The 17,593-nt window shown below is 50.4% G+C and overlaps 1 protein-coding gene across 1 annotated transcript in view; it reads left to right on the top strand.

Moving 5' to 3' along the window:
- LOC128719153 (uncharacterized) overlaps window positions 1–17,593 on the top strand; it is a 34,117-nt gene that overhangs the window by 12,907 nt on the left and 3,617 nt on the right. The window contains exons 4-8 of the mRNA XM_053812779.1: window positions 5–5,846; window positions 5,938–6,095; window positions 14,368–14,511; window positions 14,666–14,741; window positions 16,862–17,556. Of these exons, the coding sequence (XP_053668754.1) occupies window positions 5–5,846; window positions 5,938–6,095; window positions 14,368–14,511; window positions 14,666–14,741; window positions 16,862–17,556 (6,915 nt within the window). The remainder of the gene's footprint in view (window positions 1–4; window positions 5,847–5,937; window positions 6,096–14,367; window positions 14,512–14,665; window positions 14,742–16,861; window positions 17,557–17,593) is intronic.

Below are 17,593 nucleotides of genomic sequence, written 5' to 3'. Positions count from 1 at the left end.
CAAGACCAGTGCGTTGAGCGAACGGGAGGAACAACCGGGACCGAAGGAGCTGTCCAAGGATCCGGAGCGGGTGCGTGAAGCGTTTCGCCTGGCACAGGGCACCGGCAAGATCATCGAGCGCGAGGAAACGATGGTGAACGCGTCGACGAAAATGATAACCGAAACGAAGCGGTTGGATGATGGGACGACGGTGACGACAAGAACGTATGAAAAAATCGCTCACGAGCCGTCGTCGACGAGCGAGCACCTGGAGCAGCGAAACCTCTCGTCCGCACAACTGCAAACAGAAAGCGTGGGCCGCTCGGGACGCCCGACCGAACGCACGAATGCTGCGAGCGAATTCATCCGGCAGGAGAAGGCAAACCAGTCATCAACGTCAACGGCAAAGACCAGCACGCAGCGCATTCTGGTGGAGGTCGATGCGGCTCACGATTCCTTCGCACGCTCGTTGCGTTCCGTTTCGCCGACCGGCAGCATTCGCTCGGTGCGTTCGAACGTAACCCTGCCCGGCCGTTCGAGCGCCAGCCCGGAGAAGGCCCAACCGGACACCAAACCCGACTACATGCGCTCCACGTTCACATCGGAGCGCAAGGTGTCCGGATTTCAGGAGCAGCATACCGGGCCCACACAACGTTCGCCTAGCCCCCGCAAGGTTTCGGAAGCCTCGCTGCACGCTGGCTCGCGCAGCACCTCCCCGGCGAAGCAATCGGCTGCGAGCAGCAGCGCGCGGGAGTACGAATCGACCACCGACGGTCAGACGCGCGTTACGGAATCCGACCGGTCGAGCTGCCCGGAAGTGGACGGTGTTAAAGCGCGTGGCAGCACGAAACCGCCGCTGGTGCGCAGTGAAACATACGAGGAAAGATGCCGCAAGATACTCGGAATGCCGAACCGTCTGGCGGATGATGATGCTAAGGGTGAATCGAAGAGCATCTTCAGCACGTACGATAACACGGTGACGGTGCAGCAGTCGCGTTCCGAGCTGCGCGAGCAGCGCAAAAAAATCGAACAGGAGATTAAATCGATGGAGAGTAAAACAACGAACTCGCAGGCACGTCAAACGGCGGATGAGCAGGATAGCGTCGCTGGGAAGGAAGTGAACGCCAGCAGCAGTCGCAAGTCATCGACGGTGGCTAAGGAAACCTCACCGACACGCAAGCTCTCCGCTCAGCACACTTCTCCGACGCGTAAACTTTCTTCCACGCCGAAAGAAAGCTCACCCACGCGGAAGGGTTTGGCAGAAGAGAGTTCTGCACCGAAGGGTGCACCAGTGAAAGACTATTCGCCGAGCCGCAAAACACCTGCACGAGAAATTTCCCCAGTAATGGCCAAGGAAGTCTCGCCAACGCGCAAGCAATCGACACCGGTGGACGATGCGTTCGCACGCAAATCCCCGACGAAGGATGCATCTCCTACGCGCAAATCCCCGGCGAAGGATGCATCTCCTACGCGCAAATCCCCGACGAAGGATGCATCTCCAACAAGACACCAGCCGAATGTTGGGGACGTTTCGCCCACGCGCAAACCGTCGTCACAAACGGAGGCGTCTACGAAGCGCACGTCACCGGCAAAGGAAACTTCACCATCGCGAAAGCCGGAACGCGTTGAATCACCGGTGAAACTAACCTCAGAAACAACGACCAAAAGCAAGGCCACTATACTGGTGGAGCAAAAGAAGGAGGGTCGTAATATATCCGTGGCGGAAATAACCATCCTGCCCGTGATGGAGGTGTCGGAGAGTGTGCGCACGAGGACAACAACGGCGCGTACCCACGAAAAGATACTAACCAAGCAGTCGTCCGACTCCAAGTTTGAACGGCGCCCGGCCGGTACCTCCAACAGCCGGGTGATCACCAACAAAAGCTCGTCCGACTTTGACGTGAAACGGCGCGCGGCAGAGATGGCGGCACAGAGCAAGACCCGCTCATCGGCGACCAGCCCGGACAAGCGGCGCCCGGCAGCGGGCACGGACAAAACCATGCCCGTGAAGCAGAACCACATCACTGTGGCCAAAATCAAGATCGAATCGATGCGCAAACCGTCCGAGACAAAGGCAAGGCACGGTGCAACCGAGGAGGTAAGCACTGTTAAGAGCAGTATCAAACGTACCGGCGAGCAGGTGAAGCGACCAGTAGAGCCGGAAACCGATCCGGAATCGAGCAAGGATACCGGCATCTCCGATAACAGTGAGGTGGAGGAAACGGTCGAGAGTGTGATCGAGATGAGCGTTACCGGTACGTCGTGCTGCCGGCATACGGATCGCAAAGACTCGGCCCCGGTTTACCGCACGACGGGCGTGGCCCGCACGGGCAAAAACTACACACGCTCGTCGAGCGATAACCATCTCCGGGCGACGAACGCTTCGACCAGTCGGCAGACATCGGCCAACACCCACACGGTGGCTTCCAAATCGACCACCGCCGGTGGGCGAAAGGCCGAACGGCCGGTGAAGCATGTGGCTACGAAAACGATTAACCTTTCCACGAAGGCGGTCGGCGGTGCTGGTGCGCTCAACACCACCTGCTCGAGTACGCTCGGTTCGGACCATCTGGACAACGTGGTAATAGACATACAGCTGGCAAAATCGTCCCGCGAACCGACACCGAACAAGCTGATACCGATACCCGTGTCGCCGGACACGGAAGATACTGGCAAGCCGCGCTATCCGGACGCGGTGCAGGAGCCGGACGATGAGGCATCCGGTGGACGGCAAAATCGCACCCAGCGGGTTAGCAACATTCCGATCTTCGAGGAGGCCACCAACGAGTACGTGGGCTGCGAAATCACCGAGGTGGACGAGGGCACCTCGCAGCAGGCGACACGCATTACCAACCTGGACCGGGTGACCGAGGACGACGAGTCGCTGCTGAGCGTAACCGAGAAGGTGAACAAGTTTGCGCTGGAAGCGCGCCGACTGCAGGAACCATCTGGCAGCGGAACTGCTGAGGCCCGGCCACAGACAGCCAGATTCGCGGCCCGTCCCGAGTACGACGATATCGACGAGCATCTGAAGTCGGACGAATGTCTGCTGAGTGTGTCGGATAAGGTGACCAAGTTTATCTCGACCGCGGAGGAGGTGAAGAAGATCCGCACATCCGGACCGTTTGTGCCGGTGCAGGAGGATGTACCGGTGAAGGTGACGGAAGGGGACGAATGTTTGCTGAGCGTCAACGAGAAGGTGAACCGGTTCGCTAGCCGGATGCAACGCACGTCGGAAAGCCGTGAACAGGAACCGACCACGGTGGGTCGTACCGGAGGGCGTCCGCAACCGTCCGTCGGCAAAGATCCAGTTGAGCAGCAGGTGTCTGACGAGGAGGAGGATGAACAGGAGGAGGTGTATGAGCAGGGCGAGACAAAACACCGTACCGGCAGCGTGTCGGAATCGGTAAGCAGTAAGTTTGTGCCCCAAAAGTCACCGGAGCTGGTTAAAAACGCCATGCGTTCCACGGCGCGTCACATCGTGGAGGACGCGACGGCGGATGATTTGGTGCAATCGAGCGGGTCGAGCATTGCCAACCGCTATCGCACGACCACGATGAGTAAGCAGTACGAGAGGCAACCATCGGGCCCAGCGGCACCGTGCGCCAGCCCGATCACGCTGCGCAGCACCGAAGCCGTGAAGAAGGCGAAGGAAATCTTCGAGAAGGGCCAAACGGGGCAGGATGTGCGTCAGCGCGACATCCTGAACAGGCCGTCGATTTGGGAGGAGCGGCGTAACAAACAGCAGCAGGCGGAGCAGAAAACGGCCGATCTGAAGCTCGCCGACATTGGAGTGACCGAGCGCAAAACAACGCAAACGACGGTGCGCGAAGAAGGCAGGGCTGTGGATGGGCTGTCACAGCGGAAGGAATCCGTCACGAAGGTGGAGCGTGCGGCGGAACCGGATGCAGCGAAACCGGCACCCACCCACGGTCGGCGGGACAGTGGCAGTGGGGTACGACCTCCGACCTACGTTCGCGACACGGTGTCGGCGAAGAAGGATATGTTCGAGAAACGTATTTCCTCGTCCAAAATACAGGTCGAGTACACCACACAAACTTCGCAGGAGGGTGCGGAAATATCGAGCGCAACGTTAGCCAGAAGGCAATCGTTGAAGCAGCAAGCAGAGCCTAGCGCTGGTCGACCAGCGCACACGGTGGATCAATCGAAACCATCCTACATGAACCACACCGTTGCCTCGCTCGAGCACATTAACGCGAACCAGAGACGAGACTCGCTCGACCACGGAGTGCCGACGGTGCATAGCGAAGTAACAACCGCACGCACTACGACCAGCAGTACCAAGTTCGGGGTCGAGCTGAAGCGCTTGGATTCAGGCAACCGAGTGGTAGCAACCCCTGCCCCTGTCAGCTCCAAGCGCAAAACGAGTGCCGGAGACGCGCAGCCGGCTATGGCCGCTGCATCCTCCCAGGCAATTGAAGAGATCTTCGATTTGGAGCTGCTCGAGCGTATGCTGGAGTCGGTAACGGGTTACGAGCAGCGGCGCCGCATACGGGCACAAATTCGGGTGGTGAAGAAGCAGAAGGAACAGCAGACATCCGCGGTTGTCCAGCCAGGTAAGCAGACTAGTGTTACCTCCGCGAAGACGATCACCTCCACGCACAGCTCTAGTGTGACCAACGCGCGCGAAACAAGCGCCGGTAAACGAAAGGACAGCAGTCCGACGCGTTCTTCCACGCTGCCGGGGCGTAAGCAATCGTCCACGGCTCCGACGGACGGCACCGATGCTGGCACCGCGTGCCAGGCGAGCTTCGAGTCAGAGAAGATGCTCGAGCGGAACGGCAAACAGCGGCAGCAGGAACAGGAAAGCGCCCGCAATGCCGCAACGAGTGTTTCGACCACAACGAAAACGACGATGGTTACGGATCGGTTCGCTACCAAGACGGGAGCAGCCGATCGCCATCCACCGACTAAAGACGACCGGCCCATCTGGGCGACGAGCAACATCTTGAAGAAAGCGTCCGAAAACACGCGCACCTTTAAGAGCAGCAGTATGACGAGCTCGTCCACCACGACCGGTAGTTCCGCTGGCGGTAGAAAGGTAGTCAGTACGACGTCCAGCTACCAGCAGGTCAAGTCGTCAACCGATCCGAAAACAACGACTGACTGCATCACCTCTAGCTACGGTGTCGGTCCGACGGACGAGAATGGGTTGCCGCTGTTCGGGATACGTGCCTTGAAGAAGAAGGCTGCACCGGTACCGGCCACTGCGGAAGACACCAAGATCAGTGGGACGATCGTCACCGAGACGCTGTACGCAGAGAATGGTGGCCCGACGGTGGGCAAGCGCAGTACGACACACTACACGAACGAGCCGGGCACATTTGCCGAGTTCGTGAAGAGCAGCGACCGCAGTGATGCCGGACGTGAGGCAACGCTAGCCGATGAGGGTTTCCCATCCAGCAAGAAGTCCACCGGCAAGCTGATGGCAATCCGGAAGACGGAGACAATCGATGCTGGCGGTACGCACACCGAGGAGCTCGAGGTGATGGATGGTGCGGAGATGGCAGCCCGGCGAGACGCCAAGGTCGTGCGCAAGGGCTCGGTGAAGGAGTTAACCGAGCGTTTCATACACCGGGAGTCATCGGGATCGCTGACGCAGGAGTCGACGCGCACGTACCCGAAGGCCGGTCTAATTCTGCGCTCATCCGCGCAAAGCCAGTCGAGCCGTGCGTCGACACCGGCCACGGACGGTTGCTCCCTGCAGTCCGGATCGGTGGACGAGTTCGAGCAGGAGCAGATGGAGTCGGGCGTCACCGCGCGTCCGGTACGCTCGTTCCTGAACGACACCTCCAAGGTTGTCGACGTGCGCGATGTGCTGCAGCGTATGAGCAACGCGGACAACGGTGAGTGGCGTGGTGTTCGCCGCAGGTGAACCGGTCATCGGTTAACTAATCTCGTCCTGCCCTTACTACTTTTATATTCGCCCCAAAACAGTTACCGAGCAGGGCGATACCGCGGAGGATCAGGAGGCGCGAGCGCTGTTGAACAAATTTCTCGGGGCATCTGTTTTGATGAGTGGCGTGGAGTCGATGGTCTCGTCCACCGGCAGTATGCTGTCCGAGGCAGCGTCGCTGCCCACCGCCACTAAAAAGGTGAGTTTTGGTCGGACGTCAGCGTACCGGTGATGGTCCTAAGCACGTCACGTAAGTACACGCCGCTTGCCATAAATAGCAGGAAAAACGCACATCCGTGCGTGTGATTACTGCTCGCGAAAATAACACTGCGATGACCATGACCCTTGATGATGATGTTTGATTCGAGTGTTGCCGGATACTACAACTACTGCTCGCACAATGTCACTGCATTGCGCTTCTACGCGTTCGGCTGGAGGAGCAGAGCTATTTTTAAGCGCAAGTGATATCTTCCGGTTTTTTGGTAGTTATTCCCATACACACCACACAGAAATTGAACCGCGTCGGCGAATTCGATGTTGATTCTTTGCTACACTGTTCCTTCAAAAAACACGGGATGCAACCAGCACGGACTTATCGGTCTGCTTGACCCTTCGACGTTACCGTTTGGAGTTGTCGAGAAAATCGAAACACTTGTGCTATTTTTAGCAATCGCTTCTTGATGTACACACAATGAAGAAAGCGAATCGTCCGTCAACGTACAAAGTTTGTGTGCACTCTGAACCACTCGGCCTAGTCTCCGCTCCTAATGTGCGTGCCGGGGGGGGGGGAGATTGCTATTGCTTCACTATTATTTTCGTTATAGATATTGTAGCGCACCGTGGATCCATGGACACAATTGCAGTGTACGCGTTGTTTACCATTTTTCCAATTAGCATTCATACTTGAGCTGTCCATCAGCAGCTAGCGTATCCCCCGCATGGTACGCAAATTTTCACACTTCTACATTTAGTGACAGCTGTCAACCATCGATCACTAGAGCTCTTAATCTACAATGGCAACATGGCAGACCGGTTTTTATGTGTACGGCTCAAGAACGGTTAGAACAAGCGCAGTATTCTCACGAGCTTAATGTTCTGAAACATTTCAATCTTTGACCGCGCAAAAGAGCTGTACTAGACGTAGTAGCATTTTTTCTTTATTATCATATACAGCGTATAGTCTTAGTAGCTACACTCGGAATTCTTCGAAGAACCCTGTAAAGCGATTTGTCTTAATTGGATTGGGAAACGAATCTTTTTTTCTCATGTCCAGAACCAAGAATGGCGTTGTTGTTTACCACAGCTCCCCTTGATGACAGATCGGTTAAAACGCGGATGCCCCATGCATCGTCCGATCTGATCTATTTTCACGCTGTCCCTGTTCCGCTTGAATTGTGTGCCTCGGGCACATTTAAATCAGCAGCGAATGTACCATGGACAGGTCAAGAACAAAGATACATGTTCTTTTTGTTTTTTGTTTTTCTTCGAAGACGCGTCGGTCGGACGGATGGGAAGAAACCTTGTTGGACGTTGGCGTACGCCTGGATGTCATTGCGCAGTGAGCCGACAGCTCTGCGGAACGACCCCACGTGGACGTGTGTTGGAGTCGGTTGTCCGGCGTAGAACAATAAGCGCACACACGCCCGGTGCGTGGCCACCGGCCGCCCCGGAAGGACCCGGAAGCTGTGGGTTATTTTGTTAGGCGAGATGTACGTTTACTCGGAAATCGATGTTTTCAAATATAGCATCACCATTAGCCGAATTACGTACGCTTCTGCGAAACGATTGCGGGAGTTGTGCGGTGCCGTGCTGTCCGAGTTTGATGGATGTTTATTTTAATACCCTCCTACAAAGTTGGTCAGTGAACCGGGGTAGAATCCGAGCAGATATCAGATCAAACATTTCAATATGTCCATAAGAGCAGCAAGTCTTTTGTACTGCAACGATTTAATGCAGTTGGTGCACAGGCGTAGCAAGCTATCGTCCAAGCTCACGGTGTAGGAGTCTCTCTAAACCTTCGCCCAACGCTGCTGCGCGGGGGGTTTGGAACATATTTCGGATAGGCTCGGAACGTGCTGACAACCACGCCGTGATCTGGCTCGCACAGCCACCGCCACGGCGGCTACCCACGTGCTGTTGCTGCGAGGCAACGTAGTTGCCCGCCATATATGGTTATTTAAACCTCACGAGTGTTTTCGCGTTTGCGCGCCCGCACCCGCGTGGTAAGCGTGCTGTCCAGCCGTTCAACTATCGAGTCGTCATTAGGTTGCAAGTAAAAAAGCGTAAAATAGGAAGGGTTTTCGATCGAAGGTCGAAGCGTCATTGCTTGGTTGCCTGTCTTCTGCACTGCTACGGAGATGGTTCGGTGAGATCGTTTGGATATTGAGATATTTTGTTTAAAGTATCTTCTTGTACACACGATTATGCGTTATCAGTAGCATCTGTTGTCCAATACCTTGTAGAATTTTAATCTTCGAAGCCTCCACAGCCTTAAGAATTCCAGGAAGCTCCTTAAGCTTCCTTTATCCCCAATGTCCGGGGTGCTGTGACGGTTCTAGGCAGTGAGGAATCGTTTCAACCGCTCACCAAGGATGACATGATGCATTGGAAGTTGTTCTATGCTATCAAATAATATGAATTTGTGGTAAGATCATCAGCCACATAACATGGTGCCGATGAAACCCTATTTCCGTTTCTGCCACGCCACCCACTGTCAGCTTCATGGCATCCGGGAACGCATCACCTACGGTTGGATGAACGCGTTGGTTGGGCAGGCAGGGAGAACATCTCGCTCGGGATGAGCGATGTGGAACGCGAACGCACAGGGAAGCGAACAGGTGCTGGTGGGCAAACGAGTTGATGGCCACCGGGCGCATGCGCACCGAAAGACCACCGGACGCGTTTGAGCGTGGCGGAGCCGGCGCAGTAGCGCACCGTCGGCCGGCACGTCCAACTTGCACAGACAGACCGTCGTAACGATTTTCCGAAACAGTCGGAGTTCAGCAACGTTCCGTCATTTATCGGCGATCGTCGTGTAACGCACCTGTTACCGTGGGTTCGCGCATCCGTACCAACACCGGGCAAAGCGCCGGGTCGTAACCGGATACATTGCCGAAGGGTGGCGCACTGCCGTACAAATCGGGAAGTGAGCAAAACCAGGGAAAAGTGTGCAACAGAATTAACGCCGAAGTTTTGCCGTACAGTTCCTTGGAACGAAACAGCTGAAAGTGATATTGCAGCAGCAGAGCTCGGTTAATGGAGTGTAGCAACGGAATGCGTTAACTTGGTACAGCTTTAACACGAGTAATCTGCAACAGAGGAGTGATGTTATACTGCAGTTTCATTTCGTGTGCATCTTCGGACGTATTTTCGACAACTACCACAAAGCTCACCTGCGCAGTAGGTTAGTACTGCTTCGGAAGTCCGTTGTGATTTACAGCGCGTGGTTTATAGCTTGCGATTAAGTACGCACTCCAATCAACAACCAAAAGTAGTCGATTATCCTAACGTTGTTCGGTGATATTTACCTTACTTGCACACTACCGCCACAAATCTTTCTCCTAAACCAAAGTGTGCGCAAATCAGATATTCTGGGAGCCAACAGTTATATGCAGCTCCCACCTACAATCAACCGCTCGGGTGCAAAATTTATCTACAGCGAGGTTTAATATACATAAAACACACCAGTGCGACAAGGCGCCGATTACGATCTGGTGCGAGAGGTTAGCACCAACATCTAACTGGTGCAGGTGTTCACGATCCTTATCGCATTCGACGGTTCGTTATACTTCGAACCATTCACCTAATCAACCCGTTTGCCGTTGATCATTTCAGTCCGTGTGTATGTGTGTGTGGGTGTGTTTGTGTCTGTGCTGAGAGCGTATAGCGTCATCTGTCTTCTCTGGTTTGCCTGGTTTGTCAGCATGTTGGTAAAGTAAAGTATTCGTGCCATCCCGTGTCTCAGCAGGTCAGTGTATCTCCATGTGTGTGGTGCGGCACATGTAGTGCCGTAACCGCGTACCGTGTAGTGTTGGGCAATGGGAGCCGGATTGGATTCTGGGAGCTTTAGCCTAGGAACATCTGGGTCCCAAGTCCAGAGATGGGATCGGTATCGACACTAAGAGTACGAATTAGATTACTTCAGAAGTCGGAGTCAACAACAAGGGCTCTGAATTAGATTCTTCAGGATTCGGAACTATCATGACGGAAAGCCGGGATCTAGTGTAGAGCAAATCCTTTAATCTAGGATCGTTTAGATCTCAAGTTTGGATTTCCGATCGGGATCCAAACCAAGAGTCCGAATTGAATCCGTATCTGTCAAGACGGAAATCCAGACGGATCGGAAAAAGTCCGTTTCAAGAGTCGGCTTCTGCAGAATCCTAGGCTGTCATGAGGGAAATCCGGGATCGGAACCCAAAACAAGAGTTCGAATTCGGAGGATAATCCATGACGGGAATCCAGGATTGGCATACAGAGCAAGAATTCATATAGGTTCCAGATCTGCCATGATTGAAATGGAATTATTCTCTAACAATTCGGATATATCAAGGCTTTGTTATTTTAATATAAATCAAATAACAAAACACGGTAACATAAAACAGATGTATCTTCATATATTATGTTGTGTTTTAAGACAATTTAGAAAGAATTGATACATAATTTAAGAAGTATCACATCTATTTTTGGGATGTATATAAATATATTTTATATTAATATACACAAGTAGTTTCTTTTTTAATGTTTCCCTAGAGGGATTCAGATAGCATTGGAAGGATGGATCCCATAGCGGATCCGGATCAGTCGGATCAAATCTCGCATGGGAGCGATTTTTCCCATCACTAGTACCGTGTTACATCCAATGCGATCGAGTCGTCGCCAGGCGAAAAATCCCAAACTCACAACCAACACACACGCGTGCTTTACGCAAGCCGGTATTCTAGTGGATTCTCGCCATACATACCTACGACACCTTGGATTTATTTTCTGTTACGAAAATCTGTGGATGGGCGAGACTGAGCGTGCAAGACAAATGAGGATAAAAAACCATCCGTACCTGCTGCTCTAGTGGGTTCAGTTGTTGTTGTTGTTGGTGTACCGAGTGGTGTCGGTCTGGTTCCGGGGAGGGGGGGAAGGAGGGGCACTGTTCAATATAGCTGTGCGGAATGTGCATGGGAAGTTTGTCCCGTGCCGCCCAATGAGCAACGCCACGTATCAGTTCCACGAGCGGTAGCAACGAAAATCGTAGCGTATTTTCAGCTCACGGAGTTCTCTGTTAAGTCAGGATCGTGTTTGTGTTTGTGTATCCTGCCCCAATTGTTTCGAACGTGTCCGGCGCGAATCTGTAACACACCGTGAAACGTGCTCCAAACCACATGGGAGACATTTGGGCCGAATAACCAGCAAGGACAAGAGGAGGGAAAGTAATTTACATAATGCTAACAACTTTACCTCGTGCATCGTACTGTTGAGCCGTGTGCACAAACATGCTGTTCCTGTTGATCGCTTGTACAGGTGCACACACACGCACACTTATAGATAGCAGCACTCCCTCGCGCCAATATTGGTGTCTGTAACAACACTTTGACCGGTTGTTCGGCCGTTGGCGCATAATTACAGTACGGTGCAGAACTAAAGCCAAAATAATATTTGTCTATCTCGCACGATGGCCAAACCACGCAGGGTTGTATGATTTCTGTTGCAATCGTTGTATTGATCTTGGTTTCTGTTTATCTCATGTGCTGTTTTTCATTTCCATAGGGATATTCGCCCATCAGTGGTTCACCCCAGCGGTAGCTGGAGCAGAAAGTTGTGGCCAATGCTAGGCAACACAGTCGTATTTTTAGTCCCACCATATCTCTGATGCGGGTAATTTACTAACCTTGGCAGAGGTTATGCTCACGGCTGCTGATCGAAAATATTCTCATCGCCCTGCAGTGCCGACGCTCACGGCATTGGTGGTACCGTTTCGGCACGATTGATTACAAAATCGCAACGCACGTTCTGCCAGCTCAACAACCATTGATCGGTGTTTAATTTCGACCAAAATTAGGTGAAGGATAATTCCTAACCCAAAAAAAAAAATGTACAAGACACGAAGTTCAGGGGTTCAGAAGAAGCGAACTTCTTCGCCCTCGAATGTACCCCCGAAAACCACATACACGCACAACTCTAGTTTTGTTATGCGTGCTAGGCTTTCAATACTTAATACCCACTGTACCACACCTAGACACACCGCAATGCATCCAAAGAATGAGAAAAATTCTTTGCACGAGAAAAAAAACAACAACCGGCATTTCAGTTTTTGTGCATTTTAAACGAGAACAAGCGCACCATCACGCTGACCACCCATCCACTTACGGCATGCCTTGCCGCAGTGTCCTGTACCTATTTTTACGATGGCCGACTCAACTGCCCACAGGAGGACTCACTTGAGTCACGGCTTTGTGGGCAAAAATTATTGTCTACCAACTCTTGCAAGTCTCCGACACATGGCACAGACCTACCGCCGGTGGGTTTTTTTTTTTAATGTTTTGCGCGTACTTTCGAAACAGCATGACCAACCGACCACGAAAAAAACACACAACCAGTCGCTCGATTTCCGCGTGGGAACACTTCGGGCCGCGGGACGTTTGTGTCAGCATGAGATATATGTTTGCTTTTCCGGTGAACTATGACGATACGGACAGAACTGTAAGTCTTCCGAATCGTTTGCATTGAGAAGAAAGGGTAAGCTGATGGGGAGTACATCTCAATCTTGGCAATAAAAACTCATTAGAACGAAGATGCGGTGCGCTGTACTTCAGCGTTGCAGCTGTAAGCATCCCATTTGGAATCTTAATTGAGCGTTGGTGTCGCTTCGATTGCGGTAAGGAATTATTGAATCGATTCCAAGCATCGAGCAGTGAAATACACGTTTGTTTTTTCGTGTGTTACATCTTTTATGATTTTCATGACACTATGATAATAATATAATGATATTGGTAATCAATATAATCTCTGGACAGATAAGATTTGGGGGCACCCCGTATTCAAATAACGCTATTGACAGGTTGAGAAAAAAAAGAAATTGTTTTCTCACACATTGTTTACATCCTGAGCAGTAGGTGTGTACATGCCCTTTGAGATGAAAGAGGTAAGGAATCAGTCCTTATAAACATAGGAATATAAAACCCTACCACCAAAGAAGAAGAAGAAGAAGAGATGAAAGAGAGAGAGAGAGAGAGAGAACGAGTGAGTGAAGGAAACTGCAACTGGTGTATATATTTGTGATTTACGACGCATCTTTACGATGCCGCCAACGCAACGGTTTATCTCACATTGGGGTTCTCCCGCCCCCCAACACACACACGTGCCAATGACATATTCGGTTTGCCGCACAGTCAGCTTCTGTAATCGGACCATATAGGGATATTTGGCTGCTATCCAATACAGCACGCCCCTATCTACTCAAAACCGTGCGAAATACAGGCACTGTCTGACACTTCACGCTGCCTAGTAGATGACGTTTTGGCTTGTTTAGTGTTTATGTGCTCACAATAGCTGAGCAATAAAGCCCATTAAGCTCACAATGGGTATCAGCAATGAAGTTGTTTGTCGTATGGTGGCTGTGTCTGTCATAAGAATCTTAAGTTACTACGATTCTAGGAATCTTTTCAGAATAATAACCGATCTTAATGCAGTTAACTTCTATGCTTTTTTAGTAACCCTTTAGTAACTGACTGTCTGAAATTACGCTGAAGGTGCACTTGTTGTGAATTGATCAGCACCGTAGCAGGCATCTGGTTTCTACCGATAGGAACAATTTAATTTCACCTCAGCAATTCTAGGCATCTCTATCTTGCTAACCCACTGTAACACAGAGTCCGTTGCAATTCACTGTGAACAGTACGGTACGGTAAAAATAGCTGCAACAGACAACGTTCGTATTAGTTGTGTGTACGCAAGCGTGCCCTGTATACACCTAACCCATGGCAAACGCAGATGGACACACGAACGGCTGATGCCGGTGTGGAGGACGTGTTAGTAACGAGACATGACGAAGGGTGCTCGGTACCATGCGCAATCATCGGAAGACAACCTATTGATGCTTCCTACACGCATGCAGCTTCGCCACACCACCACACACAATGACAGATAGTACGGCTGTATTCCGCCGAAACGGGGCTAAAAATATCGTACGTCAATGTAGATGCAGCCAACGTACCGTCACCAAAGTATGGGTTGGGGCAGTGGATCGTGCCGCTGATTACGCACAGCAGCGTGTAGATCTGCGTATCGTTGAAATGTTATTCGTTAGATAAAAATTATTGCTAAAACGTCCGAATCGTGCGGAGTTATTGATACTTTGTAGCGCACACTACTCCTGATGTCTTCACGCCGAGTCTGGTAGTGTCCTAACTTCGTAATCGTAATAGTGGTAGTAATTCTATCGATGTTATTCATTTGTATCCTCTTCATTGTGTTCGATACAGGTCTCCAAGGTAACTTCAACTACCAGCGCCACTAAGACGCAAACGGTGAAATCGTCCGGTGCCACTTCAACTACATCTTCGCACAAGCAGGCAACAGTCGAAAATCTCGACGACAATTGGGACGAAGCTGTTCTGAAGCAGTTGGTAAGATCCATACCATACTTTTCACATATTTTGTTGCGGATTATACGCATTTCTTTGACATTTTGCACACAATTTCAGCTCGTTATATTCAATTCTTACCAAGTTGTTTTTTTGTTGTGCTCTTTCAATCATTAAAAAAAACTCTACTTAACAGCTGGAATCAACCACAAACTACGACGATCGTCGCAAAATCCGGGCCCGCATCCGTCAAGTAATGGCTGAGAAAGAAGGTAGCACATCGATTGCATTACATTCACTTACCACCATTGCTATTTTCTACACAACTGTTCTCTCCTTACCTACAAGAGTCATTGTTTGCAGCGCAACAACACTCTAAACATCAGAACACACATCTATTCTTATTGACTTAGGAGTTATATAAAGCAAGCCTCACATAAACTTATGTCAGGACGCATCATTATTCGCAAGAGGGCAGATAAATTCACGAAGATTCAGAGCAAAGCATAAACAGGGCAAACCACTATTGTGATTCGTATGTCATGCCATATCTTCCGCTTCGGTTGTACGTTTCTCAACCAACGCAGCAGGTTGTTCTGCTTGGTGTGAGCGAACCCATCACACACCGTAAGGCGTAACACAGAGTTTCCTAGCAGCAGCATACGCAACAACAAAAAAAAAAACAAACCAACAAACAAAACACATAATTAAACTAAATTCAAGCGAAAGACCATACAGAGCACAATGGTCCGCTCGAAACAGATTTCCCTTCTGACGGATCTTATCGCAACGGCTTATGCAGAGAATTAATTTTCTTTTCCTGTTCTGTTTGATGTTCGATTGCGATTTTTTGAGGCCGTGCTCGCGTGTTTGATCGTTTTCTTACTTTCACACCTTTTGTTTTGCTCTATCTCTCTTTCTATCTGTCGTTTCTTACTGTTTCTTCGTTCTGTATTAGCTCGTTTCGTTGTTTTATTTTTGCGGAATGGTTTAGTTGTTACATCTTCTCTAGTTTTTTTCTCTCTTTATTTTCGTTGGTACTTGAAGTTGAATCGATTTTGTGTTTCCGTTACGGATTTGTACAACATCTTCTTGTATTATTTTATAATTGTTGGTCGGTTATTATTTTCGATGTCTTGTTTTTTTTTTTTACTCAATACTTTTTAATGCTCTTATATCCTCACTGCGTGTGACCATTCATAGTGATTTATTACTGTTTTGCTATTCTTCGTGCAAGTTGGAATTACGTGCATGACAAACTGTCAAGTCCTGGTGCGTACTATTTCTAGCAGTGAAACCATTTGCATTTAGAACCATTTCCCGAGTTACGCGACTGATAGTTCGTGTAATTTTGTTTGTGGAACTAATTATTTTATTTGTCAAATTTTAAAATTTTCTCAACAATAAGTTACATTTTAATATTATAAACAATAATTTTTGCTAAAAATTTACTCTAATTGTCGAACTAATCGTAAAATTATCGATTTATAATGTGCTTCGTAACAAGAAGAAATCGCTCACTGAATACTAAATATAAACGATATTATAAAGGGAGTTTGAGTTACGCGAATTTCTCTCGCACACATTATTCGCGTAACTCGGGAAAAGACTATAATAACGTTGTTTCACACTTTACAGTAATTGTGCTGCATATTTGTTTAGCTGCTAAGTAGTGTTCATTACGAAGCAGTTCATGTCCAGCGAAAAGCACACGCGAACACTTCAAGAAACTCTTTTCAACAGACAACACGGTACACTCTGGTCGTATACTGGTCGTGTTTCTCGGGTTGAGTTAGCCTCTCAACCTACAGCGGTGCAGTAAACACTTTCTGGATCTTTCGAGCAGGATCCGTTGCTGATTGAGATTCCCTGGCTGTAAGCAGCAGGGTTTTTTATGCAGTTGAGATATTTTTCTAATCTAATCGATTGATTGCTCTCTTCTCTCCCCTGGCCCTTTTCCGTATCCCCCAAAACTTTCCCTATCCTTCATATTTAATCCTTATTATTGCTGTTTTCTTATTCTCTTTCAATAATTCCTGCTGTAACCAATTCCTGGTCCGTTCATACTTGTCCGTACGACATTACTACAATCTATTCCCTTTTGTGTAATAATGGTTCAATAAAAAAAACACATTAATCTTCAATTTTGTGCCCGCTTCATCTCGGTTCTGAGATCAATTTGCTCCGTTCAATCATTATATCTCTTCTCTCTCTCTTTCTCTCTTTCTCTATCATGCTCCTAATCCACCTCACCGTGTGTGAATGTTTATCATCGTACTCGTTTGTTTTGACAATTTAAAACAACAACCAAAAAAAAAAACAAAAAACACCTCCCCTCCGACACTTTTACGCTAACAAAACAAAAACTCCTTCCGACACCCGGTTTATGCAGCGTGCGCGGATATTGTCGCCATCGTGACAGCCGATCTACAGCGCGAGCGCCATCTACAGCAACAATCGACGGCGGCGACGGCTAGCGCTGGTGGTATGTCCGAACGCCAAAGTGCAACGACGGCCCCGGCTGCCAATGGTTTATCGCAGGGTGAGTCACTGCTGTTACCCTTGCTGCAGGGCCTGTTGTTGAGCAATGCGGCCGCATTCGGGTACAAGGGTAATACCTTCGCCGGAAATGCCACCGAAGGGGCGGGTGTTGGTAGTGGTGGTAGTGGTAGTAGCGGTAATGGTGGTAGCGATGGTTGTGGTGGTAGTCACCTTAATAGTAGCGTCAATGGTAGGAGCGGCGTCGCCGCGATGGCCGTATCGAAGATTCCACCTGTTGAAGATTCGGGCACGGAGTCGGGCGAAGATTTGCGCTTGCTGGCAGCCGCCGGGCTGCATGACATCGGCGGTGCGCCGACTACCGGCAGCGGTGCGACCGTCAACGGTAGTGGCGGTGGCGCGGTCAGTGTCGAGCACGGGCTGCCGGGCATACTGAGCGAGGTGGCGTCTGCGCTCGAGCGGCTGCAGTCGAGCCTGCAGGGTGATCCGACCGGTCAGCCAAAGGTGATGCAGATCGATGCGGAACAGCGTAGGGCACTGTTGGCCCTGATCGCACGGCTACAGCAGGGTTTGCAGCAGCCGGATCGGGTCGCCGATCTGGGCTTTGGCGGCGGTACGGCGGTGG

The sequence above is a fragment of the Anopheles marshallii genome, chromosome X (genome assembly GCF_943734725.1).
Source record: "Anopheles marshallii chromosome X, idAnoMarsDA_429_01, whole genome shotgun sequence".
NCBI lineage: Eukaryota > Metazoa > Arthropoda > Insecta > Diptera > Culicidae > Anopheles > Anopheles marshallii.
Note: the sequence above shows the minus strand (reverse complement) of the source record. Positions and strands in the feature narration are given on the sequence as shown.